This window comes from Hyaena hyaena, unplaced genomic scaffold (genome assembly GCF_003009895.1).
Source record: "Hyaena hyaena isolate Hyena2069 unplaced genomic scaffold, ASM300989v1 scaffold_262, whole genome shotgun sequence".
Classification (NCBI taxonomy): domain Eukaryota; kingdom Metazoa; phylum Chordata; class Mammalia; order Carnivora; family Hyaenidae; genus Hyaena; species Hyaena hyaena.
The window spans coordinates 1803454-1817780 of NW_024080895.1; the positions used below are offsets into that span (position 1 = coordinate 1803454).

General features: G+C 36.1%; 1 protein-coding gene across 1 annotated transcript in view; it reads right to left on the reverse strand.

Annotated features, from left to right (window-relative positions):
* Positions 1–14327, reverse strand: part of NUP107 (nucleoporin 107) — a 43830-nt gene that overhangs the window by 4242 nt on the left and 25261 nt on the right. The window contains exons 13-25 of the mRNA XM_039245648.1: positions 13668–13758; positions 13438–13514; positions 11413–11472; positions 10396–10541; positions 10224–10272; positions 6611–6680; positions 6198–6316; positions 5396–5434; positions 4940–5090; positions 4506–4618; positions 3313–3415; positions 2699–2859; positions 1785–1910 (exon numbers count right to left, since the gene is read on the reverse strand). Coding sequence (XP_039101579.1) covers positions 1785–1910; positions 2699–2859; positions 3313–3415; positions 4506–4618; positions 4940–5090; positions 5396–5434; positions 6198–6316; positions 6611–6680; positions 10224–10272; positions 10396–10541; positions 11413–11472; positions 13438–13514; positions 13668–13758 — 1305 coding nt within the window. The remainder of the gene's footprint in view (positions 1–1784; positions 1911–2698; positions 2860–3312; positions 3416–4505; positions 4619–4939; positions 5091–5395; positions 5435–6197; positions 6317–6610; positions 6681–10223; positions 10273–10395; positions 10542–11412; positions 11473–13437; positions 13515–13667; positions 13759–14327) is intronic.

Genomic DNA, 14327 nt, shown 5'->3' on the forward strand with positions numbered 1-14327 from the left:
TCGGCTGAGGCCATGATCTCACGGTTTGTGGGTTCGAGCCCCGTATCAGGTTCTGTACTGACAGCTCAGAGCCAGGAGCCTGCTTCAGATTCTGTGTCTCCCTCTCTCTTTGTACCTTCCCCGCTCACACGCTCTCTCTCAAAAAATAAACACTAAAAAAAAAAAATTCTTTTAAATAAATAAAACTTAAAAAAAAAAAGTTGACCTTATTTAGCCAAATACAAAAGTAAGTATCAACAGATTGCAGTTAAGTAAAACACTGAAAGTGAACACTAATGTCACCTGAAGGCATTTTTCATGTTTGGTTGATAACCTGCAGAAAAGTAACTAAACAGATAGGTTTTTTTATCAAAGAAGATTAACAGAAAGATCACCTATTACAATAAGACTGTTACTGTCAAAAAAAAAAACTTCTTTAAATATATAACCTGATAAACACAATTATATGGTCAATTAATCTTTGATAAAGCAGGAAAGAATATCTAATGGGAAAAAGTCTCTTCAATGAATGGTGTTGGGAAATCTGGACAACAGCATGCAAAAGAATGAAACTAGACCACTTTCTTGCACACACACAAAAATAAATTGATTTAAAGACCTAAATGTGAGACCTGAAACCATCAGAATCCTAGAAGAGAGCACAGGCAGTAATACCTCTGACATCGGCTACAGCAACATTTTTCTAGATACACAAGCAAAAATAAACTATTGGGACCACATCAAAATGAAAAGCTTCTGCACAGTGAAGGAAACAATCAACAAAATTCAAAGGCAACCCACCGAATGGGAGAAGGCATTTGCAAATGACACATTTGATAAATGGCTAGCATCCAAAAGATAAAGAACTTATACAAATAATACCCCAAAACAAATAATCCAAAAAAAAAAATGGGCAGAAAAAATTAATAGCCATTTCTCCAAAGAACACATCCTGATGGCCAACAGACACATGAAAAGATGATCAACATCACTCACCATCAGGGAAATACAAATCAAAACTAACTATAATGAGATACCACCTCACACCTGTCAGAATGGCTAGAATCAAAAACACAAGAAACAAGTGTTGGCGGGTAAGCAAACTGGCACAGCCACTGTGGAAAACGGTACGAAGTTCCTCAAAAATTGCACTACTGGGTATTTACCCAAAAAATTTAAAAACACTAATTCAAAGGGATACATGCACCACTATGTTTCTAGCAGCATTATTTACAATAGCCAAATTATGGAAGCAGACTAAATGTCCACTGACAGATGAACAAAGATGTGATATATATGTATTTATATATATATGTATATATTTACATTTATATATAAAATGGAAAATTACTCAGCCATACCAAAGAATGAAATCTTGCCATTTGCAATGACATGGATGGAGCCAGAGAGTGTAACACTAAGTGAAGTCAGTCAGCCAGAGAAAGACAAATACCAAATGATCTCACTCATGTGTGGGATTTAAGAAACAGAACAAGCAAAAAAAAAAAAAAAAAAAAAAAAGAAGAGACAAGCCGAGAAACACACTCTTAACCTCTTACAGAGAACAAACTGATGGTTATCAGAGGGGAATGGGTGGGGGGAATGGGTAAAATAGGTGATGAGGATCAAGGAGCGCACTTGTGGTGAGCACAGGGGGATATATGGAAGTGCTGAATTCCTGTACTGTACACCTGAAACTAACAGAACATTGTTAACTATATTGGAATTAAAATTTTTTTTTAATGTGAAACATATGACCTGTATTTTTAAGATGCAAAAATACAACTTGTCTATGTTCAACTTACTTCATATTTCTTTTCTTTGTGTTCATGAGCCACTTTCTCAGTAAAAGTCGCTTGATGTATCAAAGTAGGTTTTTGTGGAGCTGAATTCATATGCTTAAACCACTCGTTAAAGGTTTCATGGGCTTCCTAAGATGTAAAATAGAGAAATAAAAAAAAAAATAAACATAGGCTTTCCAGATGTTCAACACAGCATTTAAAATCTAGTTCTTAGAAATAATTTTGCAGCATCAAGAAACAGAACTGTTCAATATTTATTTTTTGCACACAAAAAAAGTCATTGTGAATAAATATTTTGTCAAGAGGTAAACACCAGCAAGGTACACATATATTGTGTTTTCTGGTACCTACTCCTATCTCAGCACTTGGCCATACATGTATCTCGACCTTCACCATTCTGTGATGTACACGTTTACTTGTCTGTCTCCCTGACTAGCCCATTAGCACCCAGAGGGCAAGGACAGACTGCTATCCACAGATGTAGCTCTAGAACCTAGCCCAATGTAATTACTTCGTTATTTGTTGAATGAATTTTAAATGAGTATGTTGTTATTTTATTTATAACGACTTTAGACTATTTTGCTTTTCTGTTATTGCCAGAAAAAAAAAAGTGAGAGAGAGAAAGAAATATTAAAGTTGATATAAGCATTCAACGAATCTTAAGAAAACTAAGTTTTAGACATCATACACGCTCACTACTGTGTGAGACGGTCTTGGCTGGCTGGCACTGATTAGGCACTTAAGGCAATGAAGGCCAGATCACAATTTCAATGTTCCTGCGGATGAGTCCGTACCACAGTCACAAGAGAAATAAGGTAAGTCCATTAGCACTTTGGGAAAAACAGTTCAAAGTCTGAAAGTGAATCAGAAAAGTCATCAGGAAGAAGGCACATTTGTGATTTTCTTTACAATCTCACCAAATAGGCTCTAATGCATAAATGTTCTCTGATGGCATTATCATCTTCAGCAGGAAGTGGACTGTCCATTCCTTGTTCCTCCCACTGATTATAGATTTCTGCTATCGAATCCTGAGGAATTTTCAAAAATACTTCTTTTGCAGCTTCATGCTTTTTTGATGCTGTGAAAAAGATGATACATATGTGAATTTCTGTATAATGGTTTATAAAGGAGTCAAATTATTGGTTTGCAGCTTTTACAGTTGCACCTCCTGTCCCAAAGTACTTCTATTAAAGGTCTGGGGGATCTCTCTAGATAATGAACAGGCTTTTTCCTTGTTCCAATGCGACAGTCACAAAAGGATACATTAAATGCAGTTGCTTTTACCTATTTTTGTGTCTTAAAGCAATTACATTTTTCAAAGCCTTGAGATTATGTGAAAAATTGATTAGATAATGAAAATTCATTGTTAAATATGTTTTGTTTCATAACACCAGATTTGATATGTAAGAATAGCTGTTTTGTCATCTGCTCTCCCCTGCCCATTGGAAGGATTAGAAAAAACAAACAAAACAAAATTCAGGAATATATGGATTTGAACAAAAACTTCAAAAAGTATTAAAGTAAAGCATACCCAAGAATTTTCTCATTATCGCATTGCCTTGCTTTAGCGCTTCTGCCCTCTGTGCTGGGTCAAATACCAACCAGTCAATTACATCAATTTTTAAGCGGTCCTCCTGTTTATTTAATTGGAAAAAAGAAACATCAGTTTTGGCTTCTTTCTCAGATATTCTGCAAATTAGTAAAGTTAACTTAGATCTGTACTTCTAGTACACATGATTTTCCCCCAAGTTATACAAAATTATGAAAGAATCTACATTTCCTTAGTTTCTTTTCACACTTAGTAGCTTTCTATTAAATTGCAAAACAACTTATTGGAGTCTGAATCTGGAATTAAATATTCTATGTCCCACCAACTTAACCAGGTTATTAATTTAAGTGCTATTCTAAAACATTTTCTTTACTAGATAAAACTTTCTTTAAAAAAACCAAAACCCTTTTCAAAAAGATGTTTATTTTGAGAGAGAAAAAGAGAGAGCAGGGGAGGGGCAGAAAGAAAGGGAGAGAGAGAATCTCAAGCAGGCTCTGCAATATCAGCACTGACCCCAACTCAGGACTCAATCCCACAAACCAGGAGATCATGACCTGAGCCAAAATCAAGAGTCAGACTGCTTAATGGACAGAGATACCCAGGCATCCCCTAGATAAAACTTTCTATTGCTTTCTGAAAATAGGATAAGTAAACCACTGAAGACTCAGTGATTGATCAAATATCTAGAATAGTCTGAAGAGCAAAAATCCAATGCTCACTTTTTTCTGTTAAAGAAGGTTCCTGGGGTACCTGGGTGGCTCAGTCAGTTAAGCATCCCACTTTGGCTGAGGTCACAGGTCATGATCTCACCATCTGTGAGTTCAAACCCCCGTCAGGCACTGTCCTGACAGCTCAGAGCCTGGAGCCTGTTTGGGATTCTGTCTCTCCCTCTCTCTTTGCCCTTCCCCCACTTGTACTCTGTCTCTCTGAAAAATAAACATTAAAAAAATAATAATAAAGACGCTTCCTTTAACACGATACTACTGTATGTAATTTTAATCCCTTACATAAGACCTTAAGTTTGCTGCCAATTTTTATGTCAGGTTTTGGCTAACAAAGAAAAAAATTCCTAAGAAAGGAAAAGAAGCCAGAGTATTTTAAGTTGGAAATTTACCAGAAAGTAACATGAGGGATTACTGGGAGTTACACCCACCCTCCCTTGCCAGTCACATCACCTCTGTAGTGCCGGTATCGAGGGCGGGGGCCACATCATGATGGCTGAATTCGCCATTATCTTTCTTTCGGGTGTTCTCAACTACAGTCTTGGTTATTGCCGCAATATCCAAATCTAAGGAATTTTTTAAGAGACAAAAACAAGAATTAATCATTCACACTAATATTCTCTAAACGGTTACAATGATTTGGTAAATTGGGATAAAATTTCCTTAAAAATGTAACATAAAATATGAAAGATATACAAGAGGCCAAGATAAGTTTATTTTACACGAGTTGCAGTATGTCATTTTATTAGTAAAATGGGATTCCATTAAAATTTTATTTTTTTCTCTCAAGAGAAATAAAATTTAAAACTAGAAAGAGAAACGTTACCAATGCCAAAATGAGAACTTGCCTATAAAGCCCAACAGATAAAGTTCTCGACCATTTTTACCTGCTTCTTTAGCCAGCTCCAGGCAATGGTGGCGCTGCTCAAATTCTGTAACACCTTCCAAAAATAATGCATACTGGGCAATAGCTAGGTCTTGAGGCAAATGACAAGTATAAAATGCTATGAGATTTGTATGTTTCTCATTTATTAAAAGCTAAAAAACAGAAAAAAAAATCAAAGTATGTTATTAATAAAACAGGGTCTAGGATCAACAGTGCTTTTTAAAAAGTTCACTTGAAAATTTCAAACATATTTACGAGAGATTCATATAGACATGGATTTGTGCTGCTAAACAGGATAATTTAAAATTCCAAGTAAAATGTACTTATGGTAATTAAAAGATCTCTATGGATTCTGATGGCTCTCCTGCCACTGACCATTAAAACATTATCGTCCTGATTTCTGTTTTCATCAAAATGGAGGGAAAAAAATATCACATTGTGGATTCTCAAAGTTTACCTGGATGTATGCCTTTAAAACTTCAATGGAGACTTCTTCCTTGATAGCAAAAAAAAAAAAAAAAGAGATATACTCCAATTATAAACACAACTGTTTACGTGTACCAGCAATATATCTAATAAAAATTCTATCAAATGATTTAATGACTTTAATATTTACCACCAAGCAATCATTATATGCTAGGCTAAGCGCTTAGCAAAGTTCATGTATTGCCTGATTTAACCTTACCATAACTCTTTGTGGGCAGTTATTATTGTTCACAATCTACCAAGGGGAGAACTAAGAGTTTCTAAACTAAGAAACGAGGGAGGTTTTATTTACCTCAGATTACACAGCTAGAGGCTGCTGAGTGCAGATGTGAACCCAGGATTCTAACTCTAATGAACAAGCTTTCAACTGTTGTACCATTCTGCCTTCTACATGTACTCTGATCGAAATGTTACCATCATTTAGGAAAAAGTTAACAGAAAGAAAAAGAAAACAAAAAATTTAAATCTCACATAAAAATTAGTCTGGTTCAGTTAGCTTAGCTGACTGTTTTAGAGTTGGGTACTGATGGGAATAAAGTTCTGAATGTATCAAAAACCACATGACCACCATCATTCTACATCCACTGACTAGAGCCCTAAATGGTTACCCGCTCTGGGTTACCACTGAGTGACCATAAGAGACCATGTAAGAACACTTCTGCACCCTTACCACCATTTCTAGAAAACAAGAAAAAAATAAGTGTGCTTTCCTGATAAGAGGCATACAGCATCATCCTTGCAAAGGAAGAGTAAATTGTTCTCTTTTTATTTACTTTGGTCTGTAGTCCCAGAGTCCGAAAAAACAAAATGAGGTGAGTCATGAAGCGGAGGAGGTGTCCAGGTAGATTGTTTCTGCTTTTGCAAAGCCATTTGTTAAATTCACCCATCAAACCTACAAGCCATTGAAGCAAAGATTCAATAATAGGGATAAAAATCAAAAGGAGAAATAAATATCATCAAAGACATTTTCTGCATTCCTGTAGTACTAAATCACTACCTCACTGTTAATAAGCGACATATAAAACAGACCCTGGATTAAATTCAAACTCCATTTTCTAATAATACTTGCATTCAATATAAAGATTAAAAGATGGGGTGAGTCATGTATTGTTTTGATAACTTTGTACAAAATTACCATAAGAAAAAAAGAATTCATACAAACTAAAATAAAAGTATAGTATCTTACCATCAATGTCTCCCAGGATAAGGAATTTTTGAACTATATGATAATGTTCTTGATTCTCTTCCAGAACTCTCTGAAAAAATTTTTATATTTTCCATAAATCTTCCAGTGGTCATTCTATAGTATGTATTCATTGGCAAACTAAAATGTCAACTTTTGAAACAACATATATAAGGAAAAAGTCGCAATGAAGGGTCTCAGGAGATCAAAATGAAATATGAGAAAGACATTTTCTGCACTGCCCTCACTTGTGCTCCCTCTCTCTCTCAAAAATAAACAAACATTAAAAAAAGAAGAAGAAAGCAGGGAACTGTGATAAAATAGTTTAATCACCGGGAATATTATTAAAGTTTTATTTTTTGTATTTTACTACTGTTTCTCTTGGCACTCCATGGTGAGCCAGAAAGGGACGGCACATGAACCCTCAAAACAAACCCCACGAGTCCTTCAAACATGAGCGGCAGCTCATACAGGCACTCCGTGGGTATTCTCTTCTGCACAAGGCACCAAGTGTAACAGAAACCACCCAAATAGTGATTAGATAGAGTAGAAAAAACAAGTAACTTGCTGTTAGAGTGTTTGGAAGCAAGGAGTTTATTTCTTTTTTGTCGAATATGTTTTAATTGTTATTTTGTTATCTAAATTTTCTTTCAGCATTTATTATTGTTTTTTAATGTTTATTTATTTTTGAGAGACAGAGCATGAGGGGGGAGGGGCAGAGAGAGGGAGGCACAGAATCTGAAGCAGGCTTCAGGCTCTGAGCTGTCAGCACAGTCTGATGTGGGGCTTGAACTCATGAACCGTGATTTCATGACCTGAGCCAAAGTCCAATGCTCAACTGACTGAGTCATCCAGGCACCCCACATTCTTTTTTACATTCAAATCTTTGCTCCATCAGAATTAATTTTAAAACATGGCATGAGGTTGCAATTTAGCTTTGTTTTCATTCAGGTGGAAAGTCAATTATGCCCATATCACGTATGTAAGTAAACCATCCCCTTTGAAATGAAAAGATCACCTCTGTCACCTATTAAGTTCTAATACATACTTGGATCTAATATGGACTTCTGTGCTTCACTGATCTATTCATTCCATGCCGAATGCATACTGTTTTGTTGTATCTTTATGGTGTCTTATTATTGAGTAAGACAAATACTGCATAATATTGTTCTTTTCCAAATTCTTTTTGCCATTCTCACTTACTCTTCTCGTAAACTTTTCTGTTCAGAAATAATCCCCCAAAGTATTAGGTTTCTATGTCAATTTCTGAATGACTAATATTTACATCAAATCTTCTCATCCAGGAAGATGGTACATCTATTTATTCATGTCTTCCAATAAGATTCTTTTTAAAAAAATTTTTTTTAATGTTTTATTTATTTCAGAGAGAGAGAGAGCGAGCGAGCGAGCAAGCAGGGGAGGGTCATAGAGAGAAGGAGGTACAGAATCTGAAACAGGCTCCAGGCTCTGAGTTAGCCGTCAGCACAGAGCCCGATGCGGGGCTCGAACCCACAAACTGTGAGATCATGACCTGAGCCGAAGTCAGACGCTTAACCAACTGAGCCACCCAGGCGCCCCTAAGATTCTATAGTTTTTTTACCAAGGTTCTCACACCCCTAGTTAATTACATTCCAATGTGTCTTATAGTTTTGGTTAATAATTTAAATGAGACTTTTTAAAAAGTACAGACAGGCTATGATTTTTGGGGGGGAATAACTGTCTGGAACTTAGATACTTAAAAAATTCTCTTATTCTCATTAATTCTTTTATTAATCCTAATAACTTATTGAATCTCGAGTTTCTGGACTTACAAGTTTACCATATGTAAATATTCTCCCTTTCTAATATTTATATTTATTCCTTTACTTTCCCGTTTTATTTTCATTAGCTGGAATCTCCAAAATAACAGACTGGTAACGAACTTGACAGAAGAGACCCTCATTTCTTTACTATGCAAAGTAAAGTAATAAGGACAAGATAAAATTCAACAGAACAGTAAAAGATTTGAATAGGAAATCACAAATGATCACTAAACACAGGAAAACTTGCTCAGCTTTATGAACAGGAAGGGAAATAAGAGTAGAACAGGGAGCTCCTATTTCCCACCTAACCTGATGGATTAGCAAAAACATCAAAAGTTTGACATTTGGGACTGGTGAGAATTCAGGGAAATGGCCACACTAACAAATCACATAATCCCATATTCATGGGAATATGAATGAAGTGCTACAACCAGGGAATTACACATCTGCTCTCTAATTCTGCAACCCTGCTTTCAGGACACTTATCCTAAAACAGGCTTAGTAGATAAGCATAAAAGTATACAGGTATAACAGAAACTTCAGAATGAACAAATGTTCACTGCAGTGCTAGAAACAACCTAAATACCATCAAAAGAGGAATAACTGGAGTGCCTGGGTGGCTCAGTCGTTTAAGTGTCTGACTTTGGCTCAGGTCATTATCTCACGGTTCGTGGGTTTGAGCCCCGTGTCAGACTGTGCTGACAGCTCGCTCAGAGCCTGGAACCTGCTTTAGATTCTGTGTCTCCTTCTCTCTCTGACCCTCCCCTGCTCCCACTGTCTCTCTCTCTCTCTCCCTCTCAGAAATAAATAAAACATTAAAAAAAGTATTAAAAAAAAAAAAGAGGAGTGATTAAAAAGAGTAAGTTAGGTTACATTAAATCTATATCCAGTTACTTGGATAAAGTGTCATTAAATGAAAAAAACAAAACAACTCTTCCCCTACCAAGTTGTAATATATGTATAATAATGCAAACAACAACAAGAACCAAAATCCTATCCTGAGATATCTACTTTATACATATTTGTAACAGTATGGAGAAGGATAAGGAAGAATACAGAGCTATCATCTCTGGGGAATGAGAAGAACCATAAAGGGGTTGGGAGGAAGTCATCAGATAGGTCTTATTTATATTTTTGGATTCTTTTGTTACATACTTTGGCTATTTACAATTTTTTTAGGAGAATATTACTTAAAAATATTAGATTCTTTTAATATCTAGGAAAAGTCTTGTTAATTTTCCATTAATATTTTTACTTTTCAAAAAGAAGGGAATAAATTAGCTTACATGCATACCCTTATTTTTAATGTTTATTTTTATTTTAGAGAGAGAGAAGGAGAGGGAGGGAGAGAGGGAGAGAGAGAGAGGGAGAGAGAGAGAGAGAGAGAGAAAGAGAGAGAGAGACAGTGTGAGTGGGGGAGGTGTAGAGAGAGACAGGGACGCACAGAATCTGAAACAGGCTCCAGGCTCTGAGCTGTTAGCACAGAGCCCGACCTGGGACTCAATCTCACAAACTGCCAGATCATGATATGAGCCCTAGTTGTATGCTTAACTGACTGAGCCACCCAGGCGACCCTGCATTACCCTTATTTTTAGATGAAATCAATCCTAAACCAAAGAGACAGAAATGATGCATCATTTAAATATGTAATTAAGTCTCTTCCTTTTCAAGAATATCTCTCATTTGGATAAGAGGTAAGGAAAAGAAGAGAGAATATAATAGTTTCATAAGTTTTTTTTTGCCTTTCAGCTATTGTGCACAACATTCAGTGTTTCCTATTCCAATCATCCTAAACTGTTCCTGCCAATATTTACCTTTTTATCAGTAGCTTGAAGTTCTTCAAATACTTTTTCTAAGGTCCAGCTTTAAAAAGAAAGTGCAGGAAAGGGATAAAACAATATTAATAATATGAACAAGGGCTCCAAAATAAAACTTAACAGAGCATATTACAAACTGCCAGGGCAAAAAACAAACTAATAAACTCACTTTACTTCCAAATATTCCCTAGGGAGTTCTTCAGTTTCATCCAGAGTCAGAACTGATGTCCGGATCTCCTGTTCTACCAAACTGTCCACCATCACCCGAAAGTAGGCCCACACTGTGTCTTCCCAGGTGTCACAGACAGGAAGCAGCTTTTCCCCCATTCCAAACCAGAAGCACGTAGACAGTCAATGAATAAGGAGGGAAAACCAGTTACTTCCACTGATGTGGACTATAAAATCATCAGAATGACACAAAACACTGTGACTGTAACATACCACACCAAATAATCCTTTACCCTCACCCCCACCACATCTTCTAAAAAGTTTAAACTATTAGCTATTTTTGTTTTCAAAGGAGGCTCCACACCCAACGTGGGGCTCGAACTCACAACCCTGAGATTAAGAGTTGCATGCTCTTCTGAGCCAGCCAGGCGCCCCTAAAACATTTGAAGTATTAAGACTTTTTCCTACTGAGTTCACAATAGCATCAACTTTCCATGTTGATATAAGATGGTGTTTCAATTATTATAACATCCTTCAGATAACTATAAAGTGTGTGTGTCGGGGGGGGGGGGGCTGCAAGAAGCCCACACATGTAAGATAATCCAAGCAGTCCCTGTGCCTTAGTAGTACACTTCTGTATAGGCACGAGGAGTCAGTAATAAATGAGTGTTATAAAACAAAAGAAAACAACCCCCAAAACCTGTGTTATAATTAAATTTACCATTCTCAGAAATTAAAGTCTGATTCCACGTATTAAAACATCATGTGGTGTTATGGGATACAGGAAATTAAGCTGGTCAAGTCACTATTCCATTTCACCATTATCACTATCAGTTCTACTTCTTTCAAAGTAACTTAAGCTTATAAAATTTACCTGAAATCATTGTTGCACTATATGCTAACTTGGATGGGAAGTTTTTAAAAAGCTTACATAATTTATTTTGTAGGATTATTAGAATATTTTATATATCTGATTTTGTTCCACAGGAAAAAAAAAGAATTAAAATAGACTACATACCTGCTTGAGGTTCCCACTTAAAGCTGCATAAATTGCTCTCTCGTATCTATTAAAAAGCTCCTGAAATAGAGAGTATAAATTTGAACTACTGTTTTCCTTAGCATGTCAATTTTTTTTAATATTCTGGAATTTTACAACGTCTCCTGAATTGAACTTATTTATTCACTTGATAGTTTGTAAATTTCAGAGAAAGATCTAGTGGGGCAAAAAAGGGAAAGGACCCTTTAATTTGATGATACAGTCAGTGCTGAAAATTTCAGGAAAAATCATCCATCTAAATTTCAAATACAGGATGAAAGCAGGTCCAACCGTAGTGGATGCTTTGATTTTGTATCACAGTCAAATTTTGTTTCAGAAAAAAATAGTGTAGATGTTTTCTCTTAAGAAGTTTCTAAACACCTGATCCTTCTCTAAGAACATCAAGCAAGGCATCAGGAACCTGTCGTGTATCAGTTTGTATCTAATTCCTAAGTAGAAATAATTATATTCATCAAATTGGCCCATTTCACTACCACATTCTACTGACGGCATTTCCAGTCTCCTCATTATCCAAACAAGAGACCTCAGAGACTATCTCTATATTTCTGGATCCTCCTCTGCCTTTGTTTTCCAATCACCCTCTTGACCATTCTTGCTCCCTTCTTTTCCACTTAATGTTATTCTAGGACAGGCCCTTATTACTTAGGGTCTGAATAATTCTAACAGACTCCTAACTAGTTTCTCAGCCTTTAGTCCATTCCATTTCTTTTACACTTTTTTTTTTTTTTAAAGTAATCTCTACACCCAACGAGGGGCTCTAACCCATGACCTCAAGATGAAAAGTCACATGCTGCACTAACTGAGCCAGCCAGACACCTCTAGACCATTCAATTTTTAAGCCTATTTTTCAGTCATGCTAATCTTCGTAAAACACAGTTGTCACGTGCCCTTGAAGTTTTGATGGTTCACTGCTATCTAAGATATATTCATTCTTTAGAGCAACACTTGAGGACCACCAATGCCTGTTCTTAATTCACCCTTTTCAATCACCTTTCCCATTAGTCAGTTCTGTTACAATGCTTGTTTTGAAAATGTGAATTGGTTCCAATGCAACTGATCTATTAAGGAACTATTTAAACATGATACAAATTTCCCATAATACAATTTCATCCAAAAGTAATACTAAGTGAATGCAGAAAACTACACCTAGTTGAATGGCGTCACTTAGAAATACTACACAAAACTGATATACCTCAAACATCTACTCACTACCTCACTTTATTACATGTGTTATAAGCTAAATCCATCCATATCAAGTGTTACAAATCTTCAGTTTGATTTCAGCTGACCTTCTTCTATTGCTTCACAGTAACTCACAAGCTGCAACTCTTTGAGGCTCAATTCCACAAGTAAACTTCGGTGCTTTTTCAAGGTAAAGTGCTGTATTTATTGTAGCATTTGTGTATTTCCTGTTTAAAAGTGTTTTATGGAGTTTTCATCTTTTTGTGTTATCACTGACATTTCTTTTGGCATTGTGCTCTCAACTCCATTTTCCCCAAAAGCCCTATGGAGTTTTTACATAATTTTGCATGCTGTAGTGATTTTTAAGGAATGCACAGGTCACATGGTATAACAGGACTGACTTTAATTCCTTTTGTGAGCCCTCTGTTCCAACCTGGTAGATCTACCTCCCTTGAGTTATCCAACCTATACATCCCACCTAGAATTCTTTCCTCCTTTTTCCCACCCAACAACTCAAATCCTGGTACTTTTTTAAAGTGCAATTCAGTTTTCTCTCCTGGGAAGCCAGTTTAGCCCAAATGTTTATTCTCTGAACTCATTTGGTACCTCCTTTGAATTTTTGCCTTTTATCAGTGTTTGATTAGTAGTTAAGCCTGCCCACCCCTACTCTTCTATTTAATCAGAAGTTTTTTGAAAACAGAAACTTTAGTCTTATAACACTCTGAATGTTTCAAAGCACCTTCAGCAGGCCTTCAATTAATTAGAGTAAAAATCAGTATCAGTAAGTATTTTATTGTATCTTACATCTTCTGCCATTCTCCAACAACTTATTTTCCAAATCACTCTATATGGATTCCCTTCCACAGGTTCTAATTCTGTTCCTATAAAACAGTAAAAGAAATAAAATTTATAGTATAGAGAACTCCTTATTTCAACAGTTTCTAAAAACAAAAGCTGTGCTTCACAAAGATTGGCATTTAGAGCAAAATATATCCCCAGAGATTAAATTCTCAGAATAAAATCTACTAAAATACCTCCATTAACATTAGGGTCATGATAGAGTTTCCAGCCTTCAAGTGTCGCAGCTCTCCATGCCTGACCACAACGTTTACAGAGTCGTTGTGCCTTTAGAAACAGAAAAAGCAGTGAGTCATATAATCGCTGTGGTCCTAAAAAAGTACTGTGCCTTACAGAAAAGTTTAAGCAATACATATTGGATAAGGTACTTAAAGCATCTCCCATCTTCCTTTTGCTGGAATTGCTAGCTGGCAAAAGAATGTAAGCCCGGAGCTGCTGGTGGCCATCACAGACACCAGCAGTGGCTTCTTGGGAATGAAGCCACAGAAAGGAAAGGGCCAAGAGCCTGGGGAAAGAGACAGTATCCCAATGCCATCATATGAGTCCCTGGATCCTGCTTAAAACCAGGTATGACACTACAGACTTCCTTATTCCCCAAGCCAATCAATTCTTCCTTTGTAAGTAACTTGAGTTGGGCTTCTATCACTTGAACTCTATAGAGAACCCAATTACTATAACCAGTTAAAGAATGTCATACCCCAAAACAGCTATTAAACATAATGAAAGCTATATTTTAACATGGGAAAATGTTTTGATATGCTACCTAAAAAGGGAAGGATAAAAACTGAATATGGAATCTTGAAAATATTTTTCTAAATAAAATAAATCAGATGCAA